The sequence below is a fragment of the Hyaena hyaena genome, unplaced genomic scaffold, assembly GCF_003009895.1.
Source record: "Hyaena hyaena isolate Hyena2069 unplaced genomic scaffold, ASM300989v1 scaffold_3, whole genome shotgun sequence".
In the NCBI taxonomy this organism is placed as follows: domain Eukaryota; kingdom Metazoa; phylum Chordata; class Mammalia; order Carnivora; family Hyaenidae; genus Hyaena; species Hyaena hyaena.
In genome coordinates, this window is record NW_024080635.1 from 6,799,472 (window position 1) to 6,812,985 (window position 13,514).

Sequence of the window (13,514 nt, forward strand, 5' to 3'; positions counted from 1 at the left end):
GTGAGTAGGTTTGGGATCCTGGTCCCCACAGGGACTCCTGAGATACTTCCAGTTCCTGACAAAGCGCTCACCACTTCTCACCGTTCCCCGGTTATTCCCTTGGGTCTGTGTCCTCCGTCCACCCCGAGTCAACTCGTGAGCAAGGAGTGCTCTTCCTCCGGGAGCACAGTGCTCAGGCTTCTCTTCAGATTTCATGGGGTCAGCAACGCTCACAAGAAGTGGAAGGGCTGGCAGAAGTACCTCTTATCTTTGCCCCCCTTTCTCTGAGCCCTGGATTCCCAGGCATGGGCTGGCAGCAAAGGCAGAGATACAGCCTAGGTATTTTGTGCTCACAATGGGGAGAAGGCCAGAGAGCCTCTCCCCGTTCATCGGAGCCTGGTGCCTTCCTGGCGGACCAGAGGAGCTCAGCAATAATTCAGGGACTCCAGCTCTTTGGAACCTGTTGCCAGGAAACAGGGAGACATGCACGTGCATCCCTGGGGAGTGGAATCAGTTTCCAGCCCAGACAAAGAAGGGAAGTGTAAGCCCAGGGTGCCAACCGGGGCTTTGGGACCTCCCCACTCCAGTTCACAGCTGAGTGGGGACATGGGGCAGGCCCTGCTGAGGGCACAACTGGTATGGCTATAGTCACAAGGGGCACCAGTGTGGGTCTTGGGCCCAAGGACTTTATAAATGGACTTTGTGAATGGAAGCGGACTTTTTTTGGAGCCATTCCAAGAGGTCAAATTCAAGTACCCCTAGGGCCAGGAAGCAGGCCTCCATGGTGAGAGATGTCTTCATTATTCTTGGCCAATATGGGTCAACACAAGGGGCTGAGGCCACAGAAGCCAGCTCGGTCCTGTCTCCACCCCAGACTCCTCTGGATCAGTTCACCTGCTTGGCACTGTGCCAGCTGGGGAGGTTGGTGCATCTTTAATGAAGTCACCTGATCCCTGGGACAGACTCTTGGCCTCACCAAGTTCCCAGAGCCAGACCCACTAGAAGCCCACTGAGTCACTGCCTTCCTGAGCTTGGGTGCCAGGTCTGTTTTCCCTGCAGCCATGAACCAGGCCTTCTGGAAAACCTACAAGTCCAAAGTGTTACAGACCCTCAGTGGGGAATCTGAGGAAGAGCTGGCAGAGGAGGTGGGTACCATCCATGCTTGCCGGGTGGGTCATGAGCAGAGGGAGCAGGAGTGAGATACAACAAAGGGCAAGGGGCAGGCTCTGTTGGGGGAGACACATTGTCCAGAAGCAATTGGCACATTCAAGGATGACAAATTGACATGGTGCAGAAAGCCAGGATATTATAGAAAACTGAGCAAGATGATTTGGGGGCCACCGGAAGAATGGTCATTGTCTCCAAAGATGGACTCCATCTCCAAAGATGGCAGCCAAAGGCTGCCACATGGAAGAGACCAGGGGGCAGTAGCTACATGGGGTACGTGCAGCTTGACACAACTTTCTAATGGGCAGAGCTAAGCAGAATAGGGATGGCTTGCCTGGAGAGGAAGTGAGGTCTGTGGTCCTGGAAGTAGTGCTTGAGCTTAGAGGGTCACTGTTTGCAGCATCAGGTCAGAACCAGGCTTGGACCCTGTTTATTCTGACATTTAAAAAACTCAAAAAGGCTCTGAAGCTGGGAACAGTCTTACATCTAGAGGCTGTACTAAGTAGCAGTTGTGCAAAGTGATGTGGCAGGGGCAGGAACTAGTTCTATAGTGAGTGAGTGAGTGTGTGTGTGTGTGTGTGTGTGTGTGTGTATGAATAAGTATATGTCTAGACAGGCTGGTGTCCAAGGATGGGCTCTTGTAGAACTATCTGGGTCAGTATTAGCACTGGGGTCCATGTAGAATGCCCTGGGGAAGTCGTATATGTGAGTATAAACTGGATATAGGTATTCTCAGGTGTGTATATTTTGGGCAGAAGTCTCTTCCAATATGTCTCTGTGAAGGCATTTGCAGCTGTTATGTTTGTATGGTGTGTGTGTGTACATCTCCATCTTCATGTCTGTAAATGGTGGAGAGGTTTAGTGTGCCTGTAGGTGGGCCTCTGGGCCGCTGCCTGTATTTGTGTAAGTTCACAGGTGTGAATGGTATAACAGTGCGCGTGTCCTTGTATAGGTGCCTCACAGCACATACATCTATGTACAGGTGAAGAGATATAGCCATGCTCGTGCTCGTGTACAGGTGTGTGTCTACATCAGCATGCATGCCCTTGTGCACACATTTTTGAGTGTGTGTGGCTATGTCTCTGGGAGGGCAGGTATTTGTGCTCAAGGGCCTACGCAGGGATTTACTATACAGGTGAGCTCTGTAACTGGTGACTTTGTGTAGAGGTACACCTGTATGTATTTATGGAGGGTGTGAGGGGACCAGATGGGTGTTTAGGTGGGGGCGGGGTTGGGGTGCCAGGTTGTGCGTACCAGGCTAGCAGTGGGGGAGGGAAGTCCCATTCCTCTGGGGCCTTTCTCATGCCGGGAGGGGTCTTGTGTCTCAGAGAGGGAACCCAGCGTTAGTGGAGTCTGAGCCGGCAGAGCCTACCGAAGAGGCTTTCCATCCCATGTCACAGCTGGCCCGCCGGGTGAGTTCTTCCTTCTTCGCCCCGGCCCTGGGGAGTCCGGAGGAGGCTGCTGTGGAATCCTGGGAGGTGGTGCTATGACCCTTTCCTGACTCCCAGCCCCTTCCTCCTAGGTTCAGGGGGTCGGGGTGAAAGGTTGGCTGACAATGTCGTCTCTGTTTAACAAAGAAGATGAGGACAAGCTGCTGCCACGGGAGCCCTGTGCTGACCAGTACGTGTGGATTGGTGGGGGCTGGGATGGGTCTGGGGTCTCCCTTCTCCCACTTCCTTTCCTTCTGGTCTATTTGTCTTTCTGACCAAGGAGGGAGGGGGAGGGGCAGCCGCTGGCTGTTCCAGTTTCTCTCAGCAGGAAAGAGGCCAAATCAACCTATCTGGAGATGAGGTTAGAGCTCAGGAGGACCTTAAGGGCTGTTGGGATTGAGGTGCTAGAAGGTATAATAGGCTCTTTCTCCCCATCCACATGGGAGGCGTCATCTCCCTACGAACAGGGAACAGAAGAGAGAACCTTTAAGTGCTTGGAACAGAGGGTGGTCCCAATCCTCTCAGCCTCCTAGGGAGTTTCTGCCAGACCCTCCTTCAAAGATTCTGATCCAAAGGCCTGGGATCTATATTTGCAGCCAGGCTCCTGGAGACCTGAGGCCTACACTAGTCTAAGAACTTCTTGCTGGGGGTTAGAGAGTGGGACCCAAGACAGCTCCTTTCTCCTGGCTCTATTCTGGCACACACTCCCTCCCTGCTCTTTCCTCCCGCCCCCTTCTTCTGACATTCCCTCATTCCTTTCTCTGCTAGGGTCCCCCTGACCCACCCATTTCCAGCCCCAGGGTTTCCTTTCTCCCTCCTGGCGCTCATCCCCTGTCCCTCCCAGAGCTCCAAGGACTCCTCCTTAGACCTGAGGCTCTCCCACCTCAAGTCTCATCACTGTTCCTTGACTGCCCTTCCCCTCCAGGCTACTTCCCCAAACATCCTCCCCGCTAAGCCTTGATCTAGGCCTTTCGCATCCCCCCGGGTCGCTCCCCCCGTCCTTCTCTTCAGGGTTCCCTCATTTTCCTAGTCCCCCTTTCCTTGCACCCCAGAACCTTGCCCCGGGCCCCGTCCCCCCCCCCCCCACTTTCCCCAGGGCTGCAACCCTGGCTTCCTAGACCCCTTCTCGCAGAGTCTGACCCCGCGCCTTCCCCGGAAAGGGACCTGCGCGGGGTCTCCCTCCTCCCGCTAGCACCGCTGGGCCCCGCAGCCCTCTCCGGTCCCCTCCCCCAGCTTTCCGGACACGGCGTCCCGGGCTTCCCTCCTCTGGCCTCGCCCCTCTCCCCGAGTTCTTTCCCTAAACCCCTGGCCCCTACTCTCTCCCCAGGGATCTTGGCCTCGGCCCCATCTTCCCAGACCCCTTCCCTAATCCCCTGACCCTGTCCACCCCTTTCCCAATGCCTCTGGGCTCCTCCTCCCCCCCCCCCCCCCCCCCCACACCCCCCCCCGTCACCTGACCTCACCCTGGCTTCCTCGACCCCCCAACTAGCGCCTGCACCCCGTCTCCCCTCTTCGTCCTCCCCTCCCGCCTCCCGGCCAGCCCCCGACCCGTCCTTCTCCCGCAGCCCGCTGGCGGCGCCGTCCCCCTCGCAGGCGGTGGCCGCGGCGGGGGCGGAGCCGCGAGGGCCCGGATTCTGGGACGCGTTCGCCAGCAGGTGGCAGCAGCAGCAGGCGGCCGCGGCGTCCATGCTACGGGGCGCCGAATCCACCCGGGAGCCGGACCCCGAGGCCGGAGACGAGGCCGCGGAGGAGGCCGCCGAGCGCCCGGAGCCGGGGGAGGCTGACACCGTGGCCGGCTTCAAGTGGGGCTTCCTCACCCACAAACTGGCCGAGATGAGGGTGAAGGCTGCGCCCAAGGGTGACTAGCCGGCTGGCCCCTCGCCTCTACCCCCCCCCCCCCACCGCCATAAAAGCCCTGACCCTGATCCGACACTCCGTGTGACCGCGTGCTTTTGTCCGGACCGCAGGGATGACTGCTCCCGGGTGGGGAGCCTCAAGGCGGGGTCCAGCTGGCGTCCTCACCCTCTTCCCGCGTAAACGTACGGGGAGAAAATGACCAGACCGGCCTGGTGTCGGGACAGGTTGTGTCCGATTTAGAGCACAACCTTCCAGGAAGCTGAGGAACCCCGAGAACAGGGCCCGTCGCCCTGTTCAGCCTCTTTTCATTCGACAAACGTTGCCTGTCGCCCTTTTATGTGCACCATCCCTGTACTAGGGGAAGGTCGGAGACTAAGGAGAGAACTCAAACTACCAGCGGGTCCCACTCAAAGTGACAAGTTGAGGCATAAAAATAAGGCTGTACTTGGGAGCTCGGAGGAGATTACGCCGATTGGGAAATTAAGGAATTTCTGAGGGAGAATGAATATATGCAATCTTAGAAGGATGAGTGGGGAAAAAAGGGGAAGATAACCCAGGTGAAGAGAAGATGACCTTAAACAAAAACTTGGATGTGTGGACGTGTGTGAGGCAAACAACGGATTCTGTGTGTCTTTGACGGCACGGAAGACCGTGGCAGGACGGGAGGCTTCCTGGTTGGCAAAATCCTCATTTGAAGGGTCCCTTCCTTTACTGTCCTCAATTCTGGGTTCTTCACATCTCAGTCCACTCATAGCTAGTAACCAAAAGGGGGCAGCGAATCTCCAGGAATGCGGGCGGCCTTTCCTGGCCGGCAGACCCCTCCCCGGAACTCCCCAAATGCTCTATTCCTGGCTCCCAGCTTTAGTTTGGACCGCCCTCGGGGTCGGTGGGGAAGATGATCATAATAGAGTTAGTACTAATTCAGTAGCGGTCTTAGCGGCTGTCCTTTATTGAACACTTCCTATTCGCCAGTCACTTGCCATGACCCTTTCAAAAATACTTTGATCACCGAGGGGTGCAACTGTGATTCGAAGAGGTTAAGTCTTTGCCCAGGGTCACACAGTGAGCCTGGAACCCACCCTCCGAATCCCATGCAAGTCCGCCTCTTTCCTCAATATAGGCTCTCTAATCCAACATCACGACTCCTTTAAATAACATTTTGGGTTTATTCAGCAGATTCTCTGATCTCCCACTCCAGGCTTCTCTCCCCAGACCCGGCCTCCACAGGGGCCACGTAGCTGCCCCCTCCCCCTCCGCCGTCTGCACTGGGAAGGGCCTTCGGAATCATTTTGTCCCAGTCCCAAGGTTCACAGGGGGAAGCCAAGATCCAGTGGGAAGGTCTCACTCAAAGGCACCTGGCGCGTCAGAGGCAGGGCGTCCCTGCCCGTGCCCGGGTCCAGCCCTGCGCCCACCGCTTCCCCCTCCCCGGACCCCGGACTCCCCGGGAGCCCGCTCCCGAGCGGCCTCAATCACACCTCGGACTCGCGCGGCGGGTCGCGGGCGCGCTGGCAGCCGTACAGCCACTGGATGACGCGCGCGTTGCGCTCCACCACGGACACCGGGGGGCGCCCGTCCCGCGCCGAGCCCGCGGCCGCCGAGCCCGCGGCCTCCGAGCCGCCGCCGCCGCCACCGCCGCCGCCAGCACCGTCCGGGCGATCCGTGTCGCTGGACGTCCAATCGCTGGCGTCCCCAGAGCCGGGCGGCGGCGGCGCTCCGGACTGGGGGCTGGCGTCGGCGCCCCAGCTCTGCGGAGAGAAGCGCTCAGCGCCCAGCACCTCCACCAGCGCGCGCTCCAGGCCGCAGTAGTTGAAAAAGCGCTCCTTCTCCGACAAGGGCAATGAGCATGTGGGGCACAGCGCCCGCTTTCCTGCCGCTTCCGGGGAATCTTGGGGAGCGGCCCAAACCCCAGGAGCCGCTGGTCGCTCGGTTGGACCCGGACTGCTCGAAGTGGCGTCGCGGGGGGCACCCAGGAAGAGGCGCCGCACCAGCCCCTGGCCCTTGGCGTTCTCTTTGTTCACTGAAGCCTTGCAGTCCCGCTTCTGGCGGTAGAAGATGAGGGAGTCGGGCCTTGGCAGCCGCCTGCCGCTGCTCCGACGGGCGGGCCTGGGCGTCCTGGGCGATGCAGGGGGCCCCAGCTCATTGTAGGGGTGCGGGGTGAGCGGTCCAGGACCCCCACGCAGGGCTGGATCCTGGCGTCGTGCTATCACTTGGTGTGTCTTGACATACTTGGCTTTGTCGGCCTCCAGCCTCTCCACTGCGCTGGGGGTCCGTCCCCTGGACGGGGTGGAGGGAGAGGCCAGGATCATCTTAGCAGAGCTGGGCAGGATAGTAACCCATAAGCCACTGGACGTAGGCAGCTAGTTGAGGAGCCAAGAGCAATTGGTCGGGGCTCCCTGGTGCCTACAAGGAAAGAGGAATGGTCAGGCGGAAAGAGTAGATGGCCCTGCACCTCTCCTGAAGGCATTCCTGGGAGCAGGATCAGCCAGCCACCCTTCCCCCATCCAAATCAACCAGTGCTGTGCCAGGGGGCAGAAGGTCAGGCTACCTCTTCCCCCCTCCCCTATCCCTCAAAGACGTTGAGTAGGGGCTCCCTGACCGCCCAGAAAAAATGCCCCTTTGAGGGTGCCAGAGCCATGCCAAGCAAGCATGAGCAAGGAGGACACTTGGGAAAGGAAATGGGGCTGGTCCCAGCTCGATTCCCGAAAGTGGCCTCAACCGGAAAAAATACCTCTTCCCAACCCAGCAACTCTGAGTCCAAGACAAGAAGGCTCCCCAGCCACAGGCTGGCTCCGGCGGGGCCCACCCTTCCCGCCCCGAAGCACCCGGGGTCAGGGATGTAACTACAGGGTAGGAGCCTCCAGTAATTGCAGCCAACTGCCCTGCCCAGTCCTGGCAGGGCCGCGGGGAAGGAGAGAGAGGTGGTCATGAGGTCAGATCCGCCAGCAACCTGCCACCTCTATACCCCTGCCAAGGGACTTCCACAATGCCCAACTGTAAACACCACCTCTGCATTTCCAGTTCACAGAAGAGGAAACTGGTAGAGAGCAAAAGGCTCGCTCAGGTCTTAGTAAGAATTAGGGGGTGGGACTGGAACCCAGGAGAATTTCCCTCTTGTATGTTGCTTCTACTCCTGCTGCTATAAAACCAAGCAGTTTCCATTAGACGTGGGCCCTTTGCTCAGTCAAAAGTTTCCTCCACAAATTCTTCCCCTCACTGGCCAGCATTCCCAGAAACCTGCCCTCGGGGGTCCCTGCCCTCTTAGCATCCTGAGACCCTGTGACCCTTGTCTGCCACCTCCCCTCTGCCACTGGGGAAGGGGACCTGGAGCGGTTGTAAATCAGGAGCTGACAGTTTCGGTGGCAGTAACAGAGCAGGCCACCCACACGGCTCAGCCAACCCCATGCCACCCCTGCCCCCCACTCCCTGAATCCTGCATTCAGTTGAAAGGGACACATGAGTTCTGGGGGCTGACGGGACCTCCAGGCTGGAAGCAACAAAAGAACAGAACTTGCCAGGAATACAGGGAAGGCCCCTGTCCCTAGAGGCCTTGGACCAGAGACCCTGCCGAACCCCTGAGCCCAGCATAGCTGGTTCAACTTTACTCATTCTGCCTCTGTCTCTCTCTTACACACACACACACACACACACACACACACACACACACACACACACACCCCTATCTAGTGTTTAGTAAGTCAGTCCACAGGTAGTTGGTGGCTGGGAACTCAGGCAGCGAGGAGAGCCTGGCAGGGCCCTCCCTCCCGGCTCTCAAGAACTACACCAGGCAGCGGGTCAGATTCCAAGGTCCTAGGAGGGCGCTGTGCTTGTCTGACCTCATGCATATCCCTCATCCCCTCCCCTCCCCAGCCCAGAGCAGCAAGGCTATAAAAAGTCCCTAAATACAGGGACCAAAATAATCTGCCGTCCACTGTCTCTTCCCTGCCTCCTGGGTTGGCCCTGATGCACGACCACAGATGATCCACCCCAGAAGCCTGGCAGACATCAGGGTGCCCTCCGTCCGTCTCGTCTGCTTGCCCACCTTCTCCCAGTCCTGTGGTTAGTGGTCTGAACTTTGCTCCTGGCTTCAGCACTGGACATGGGCTGGGGTTCCCTGGCCTCGGAGTCAGCCTCCCTCGCTCTAGGGTCCCTGCGTGCCTTCCCACCCCAGCCTGGGTGCAGGATGCACTCACCTCTGTGTATGGAGGCTGTATGCAGGGGTCCCTGGGCAGGACCACACGAGGGCAGGAGGGACAGCAAGGACTGGAAGTAACTTTGGTAGCAGCCAAACCTCACTCTCCACAGGAAAAGGCGAGAGAGAGCCTCCACCTCCCCCCTCCCTCCAGATTAACCCTCGCCTTCCTGACCAGGAGTCTGGTCTCCAGTTAACTCCTTCCTGGTCACAGTCTCCGTGCTGGAGAGGACTCTTGGCCCAGGTCCAGGCCTTTTATTTTATAGATGGCCACACAGGCTCTGACAGGTTAAGTGATTTGCGTGGAGGCATAGTGAGCTTGGGGCGCTGCCAGGACCCCAGATAAAGTCTCCTGATTCTGAGCTTCCTCCAGAGGCCTGGGGTAGGGATATGCTATTCACGTGGGGCCAGTCCCCTCTGCTAGGTGTTGGCAGATCCTCTTGGTTAAAATGCAAAGGCAGAGCAGTGTCCTGACTGTGCTTGGTTTCCTCTGTAGCAGGTTTGGGCCTGTCCTGGTTGGGGTGTGTGGATGGTGTCAAGCCTGCTCTCCCTAGGGGTGAGGCCAGGAATCTGCAGCCCAAGGGTGGGGGCATGGGTGCTGCACATGTGCGGGGTGAGCCTGTCCTAGCAAGTCTTGGCAAGACAGCCACCTTGGAGCCCATTGGAGGTGCCTCTGCCCATGGTCCTCTGATGGCCAATGAGATTGGCTGGGAAGAGGTGGTGAAGTAAGGATTCTGTGGCCAAGCCTGGGTCCTTTGGCGTCCTTTTGCCCTTGTGCCACCAGGAACTTCTAGAGCTGACATCTCATGTCTCAAGGGGGAGCCCTGTCCCCGCAGCGCTGGTGCCAGGAGATCTCTTCCCCTTTCCCCAGTAAACTGCAGCACCCAAACTACAAAGTCAATGTCCCTGCCAAGGGGCCCCTGCCCGGTCCAGCTGGCCATGCTCCACAAATCCCTTTCCCTCCCCTGTAGAACTTTTAACCTCTGCAAAGCACATTCACACCTGTGCTCTCTCGGATCTCCTTTGTCTTTCCTAAAAACACTAGGGGGTGCCCCCCCCCACCGGCAGGGGTGACCACCCCACTTGATGGATGAAGAAACAGGATCTTGCCAAAACCCAACTCCAAAACCACTCTCCACTGTACCTTCTGTCTGTAAAGTAAGGTAAAGAGACTGAAAAAATCAGAGGCCCATTTGCTGGTAAGAGGTTTTTATCACCTAGTTAAAGGAAGTCTTTTTGTGTGTGTGTCCATGATATAGTTCCATATTGTATTATTACGGTTCTTTGCAAAATGCTTTCATCTACACAATCACAATTCATCCCTAGGACAATCTTTGGGGAGTAGTAGGTTTTAGTTCCCCATTTGACAGTTGAGAATACTGAGACTCAGAGATGTGAAATGACTGATCCAAGCTCGCACAATGCAAAGAACTTTTATTGGGAGATTAATATTTGCTGGGCACTGTCCTGTGTGTGCTTCACGCCATGATTAATATTTTTAATCCTCAAAACAACCCAGTGAAACGGGTACCTTCATTCTCCTAATTGTATAGAGGCAGGTTGGGGTCCTGGCCCACAGCAGCGCTGAGATCTGGTCATGAAGGGGTTAAGTGTGGAGGCTGGGCAGGGCCCAGCTGGGATGCTGTCAATGGCAGGAAACCTGGACTGTGAAGGAGGGGGAGGATGGGGCTGTTGTGTCTGACAACCCCCATCCCTTTGGTCTTAAAGGAGCATCCGGGTTGGGTGGAGGGGCAGGTGGGGTGGGTTGGGGGGTGGGGGGTGGGAAGTGGGGAGTGGGGTTCTCAGCTCTTTGGCTCTTTTCTAGGGACCGAGGACAGATGCTGGGCTACAGAAAGAGGGGATTCAGAGTGGAATGCAGGTGCTGCCGTGGGGCAGCCTCTGGTCTGATGAGGGCAACTAGAAGTGACTCTGTCTCCTTGTAGGAGCACTCCGTCAGATCGGGGAGGCAGCCAGCCCCCCAGACCTCGGAGCGCCCAGTCTGAGAGGGGAGACACAGCTCTGCTCTCAGGAGTCCGAGGTGGGGGATGGTCAAGGAGCTCCCAGTCTGAGGAGTGACAGTACCCTGTCCCGCCCTGGGATGCCAATGGACACAGACCCTCTACTGTACTGGCAGAGCAGGCTCATGGAGGAGAGGTCAAACTGGATTGGCCTTCTGGGTGAGAGAGCCCTGAAAGCCAGCGAGAGTGGGGAGATGGTGAGGTGGAGCTACAGCGGCCTGCCCTGCCTGACTCTTGGGTCACACTTGCCATGAACGGATCATCTGTCTTTCTGGTCAAGGATCCCTAGGGACATCCTTAAAGTGGCTCCTTCCGGTGCTAGAGCCAGGACCTTGGGCCTGTGGGAGGCCAAATCCGAGAGAGGTATTTCCTTCCTATTTCCAAGCTCATTCCCGGATCACCTTGATGATCAGTTGGAAATGGCCTGAGTCAGAACTGGCTCCTTCCGGAGAAGGGAGTAGGGGTTTGGGGGAAGGGAGTTTGGGGGAGCAGCTCTGGTCAGTGTCGGGAAAAAGAGATGGCTCAGGGAGGCCTTCAGAGCCAGACTCAGACTCCAGACCCACATTGTCACCTTCCTTAGCAGCCAGCTACACAGGCCCCTCACCACAGCCACCCACACACCTCAGCCCTGCCTTTGATTCTAACCCTGGTGTAACCACTCACAGGCTGTGTGGCCTCGAGCAAGAACTTAACCTCTCTGAGCTTCCTTCTCTGTAAAGTGGGAATGAGTGCCAGGTCTTGAGTGGCACAAAGGGCTGCTGAGAAAGCCCCTGGTGCCTCAAAGTGCTCATCAATGTTAGACGGATCTGCCTCTTAGCCCCTGGCCTGCAATGACACCTCCGGCCTAAATCCTCACCTCCTCACCCCGCAGTCTCAGCTGCTGTCAACAAATCATTCTGAATGGGGATCTCTGCGCTGTGGGGTCAGCAGCTGGGTCAGACGTGGTTTCAGCTCTCAGGGAGCTCAGCCTGCTTGGGGGGGGGTTGGGGCGCTTGGGGGGCAGAGGCATGACAGACTGATCACAACTTCGGCCAAAGCACTGCTTCTGTGACCCAGATGAACAAAGCAGGGGAGAGAGAAGGATGTTTGTTCTGTCAGAGAAGGGGGGGTGTACTTTTTCAAGGAGGGGTATCTGGCCTGGAAGGGGTGTCAGGCAGGGGTGGGCTGTCTGCTGGGGTCTGGAGGAGGGGGGTGTTGGCGGAGAGATGGTGAAAGATACAGGCCCCAAAACAGCAGGGGCCAGGGTGTCAGGGAGGGCCAGAGTCTGGGGAAGGAAGGGACTGCAGGGGGTGTGGAGAGGGGAGGGAAGGAGAGGGAGAGGAGGAGTGAGGGAGAGATGGAGATGAAGGGAGAGAGAAAAAGGAGAGAAAGAGGGAGAGATGGACAGAGGGAGGGAGAGGCTTAGGAGGGCTGAGAGAGAAGATGGAGTGCAGAGAAAGGAGGAGATGCATTAGCTGGTGGGGGGGGGGGTCCTGAGAAAAGGCGGCCCCAAGGAAAGACGGGGCTCCGGGAGCGGTCAGGATCTGCCAGCAGGAGAGGCTCACGCCGGCGCCCTTGAGGCCCCAGCACCACGGGAGGGGCCCCTTCGCTGGCCACGGACGCCCCCGCAGAGATTAGAGCAGCTATCCTGTCATTCGGGGCCTTCCGTTTAGGAAAGAATCTCAGCCACAACAATAGCCTGGCTCCCGCTCTCCCTGGAGGGGTGCGGCCTCTGGGCCGAGCCGTTGCCCGGCACCCGCCGGGGGAGGGAGGGACGGCGGGGTCGCGGAGAGGAAAGTGTCATTAAAGGCTGTGTGTGGAGCCCCCCCACCGCGTTGCCGGCGAGCACAGCGCATCAGTGCTGGGCTGTCTGCTCTCCCGGCGCCTACGGCCCAGGCTTAGAATAAGGAAACCACTCCCGCCTACGGTGCGCTGGGCGCGCGGAGCTCTGCTCAGCCCGGCACCTGCTTCTTACCACGCCCTAGGTGAAGGGGGAGCTGGCAGAGGCGGAGTAGTGACTCGGCCAAGGTCACACAGCTTGCGGGCGGGAGAGCCGGGCCTGCAGAGCGGACTCCCACCCACGGAGCAGCGGCGGCGGCCTGGGCTCTTGCGCAGATGTGCTCTCCCTCCCCGCGGACCGCGGGCCTCCAGGTGGAGCCCGGAGTCTTCCGGGCGCAAGCGCGCGGCGGGCACCCTCCGCGCCCCTCCCCTGCATGCAGCGCTTCCCCACCCCCTTGCACCCCGCGCCCCCAAGCCTTCCTCCCAGCGCCGGGGATCCGCACCTTCTTCCGTTGGCCTCAGACAGGGCGCCTCTAGATCCAGTGCGGGGGAACCCAAACCACCCGGTCTCCACCGAGCCGAGTAGGGAACACACACGTGGGAGGGCAGTGGGGGGCGGGGTTCGCGTGGAACGCGGCGGCGAGAAATGTATCCCTTCTGCAAACGATGACAAATATGCGTTCATAACGACAAGTTGAAAAATATGTGGTTTTCTTTGCACTGAGAAAGTCATGAAAATATCAAACATGACTGAATTTAATTATTATTGCACATGTAAGGGTATTTTGGTAAAGGGCCAACAAACTGGATGAGTAAGAAAATAAACATGTGAGTAATTCACAAATTGTTCTATCTTTATTCCGTAAAGTCTATTTTTCTTGTTTTGATTTGAGCGAAGTTACTAAATATGTTGCTATAATGAAAAGTTTCAGGGGTGCCTGGCTGGCCCAGTCATTAGAGCATGTCATTGTTGATCTCAGGGTCATGAGTTCTAGGCCTGGGTTGGGTGTATAGACTGCTTTAAAAAAATTCCATATCACTTACATTCTACTGACAGTAGTGCCCTGCAGTAGTTTTAAGTTAGTTTTTTTAAAAACATTTCTATTTGGTGAAAGT

General features: G+C 57.7%; 2 protein-coding genes across 6 annotated transcripts; one reads left to right on the forward strand and one right to left on the reverse strand.

The window, feature by feature from the left end:
- Positions 1–1,040: 1,040 nt before the first annotated feature.
- CUNH1orf232 (chromosome unknown C1orf232 homolog) lies at positions 1,041–4,442 on the forward strand. The gene is made up of 4 exons (XM_039230763.1): positions 1,041–1,124; positions 2,475–2,558; positions 2,669–2,766; positions 4,142–4,442. The coding sequence occupies exons 1-4, from the start codon at positions 1,041–1,043 to the stop codon at positions 4,440–4,442; spliced, it is 567 nt and encodes a 188-aa protein (XP_039086694.1).
- Positions 4,443–5,358: 916 nt separating this feature from the next.
- Positions 5,359–12,978, reverse strand: FAM110D (family with sequence similarity 110 member D). 5 transcript variants are annotated; one of them, XM_039230917.1, is made up of 2 exons: positions 12,902–12,978; positions 5,359–6,833 (listed from the first exon to the last, which is right to left on the reverse strand). In XM_039230917.1, exon 2 carries the CDS (start codon positions 6,737–6,739, stop codon positions 5,903–5,905), a length of 837 nt encoding a protein of 278 aa, XP_039086848.1. In that variant the 5' UTR covers positions 6,740–6,833; positions 12,902–12,978; the 3' UTR covers positions 5,359–5,902. The 5 variants fall into 5 exon arrangements, with proteins under 5 accessions (XP_039086848.1, XP_039086859.1, XP_039086840.1 ...); XM_039230928.1 differs by lacking the exon at positions 12,902–12,978 and adding an exon at positions 12,595–12,840; XM_039230909.1 differs by lacking the exon at positions 12,902–12,978 and adding an exon at positions 8,624–8,714.
- Positions 12,979–13,514: the final 536 nt, after the last annotated feature.

Excerpts from the sequence above, each read along its gene's own strand:
- CUNH1orf232 (XM_039230763.1), top strand. The coding sequence starts at position 1,041 with ATGAACCAGGCCTTCTGGAAAACCTACAAGTCCAAAGTGTTACAGACC. Across the intron at positions 2,559-2,668 it reads TGTCACAGCTGGCCCGCCGG|GTTCAGGGGGTCGGGGTGAA; the intron begins GTGAGTTCTTCC and ends CCTTCCTCCTAG. Across the intron at positions 2,767-4,141 it reads CGGGAGCCCTGTGCTGACCA|CCCGCTGGCGGCGCCGTCCC; the intron begins GTACGTGTGGAT and ends CTTCTCCCGCAG.
- FAM110D (XM_039230917.1), bottom strand. The coding sequence starts at position 6,739 with ATGATCCTGGCCTCTCCCTCCACCCCGTCCAGGGGACGGACCCCCAGC.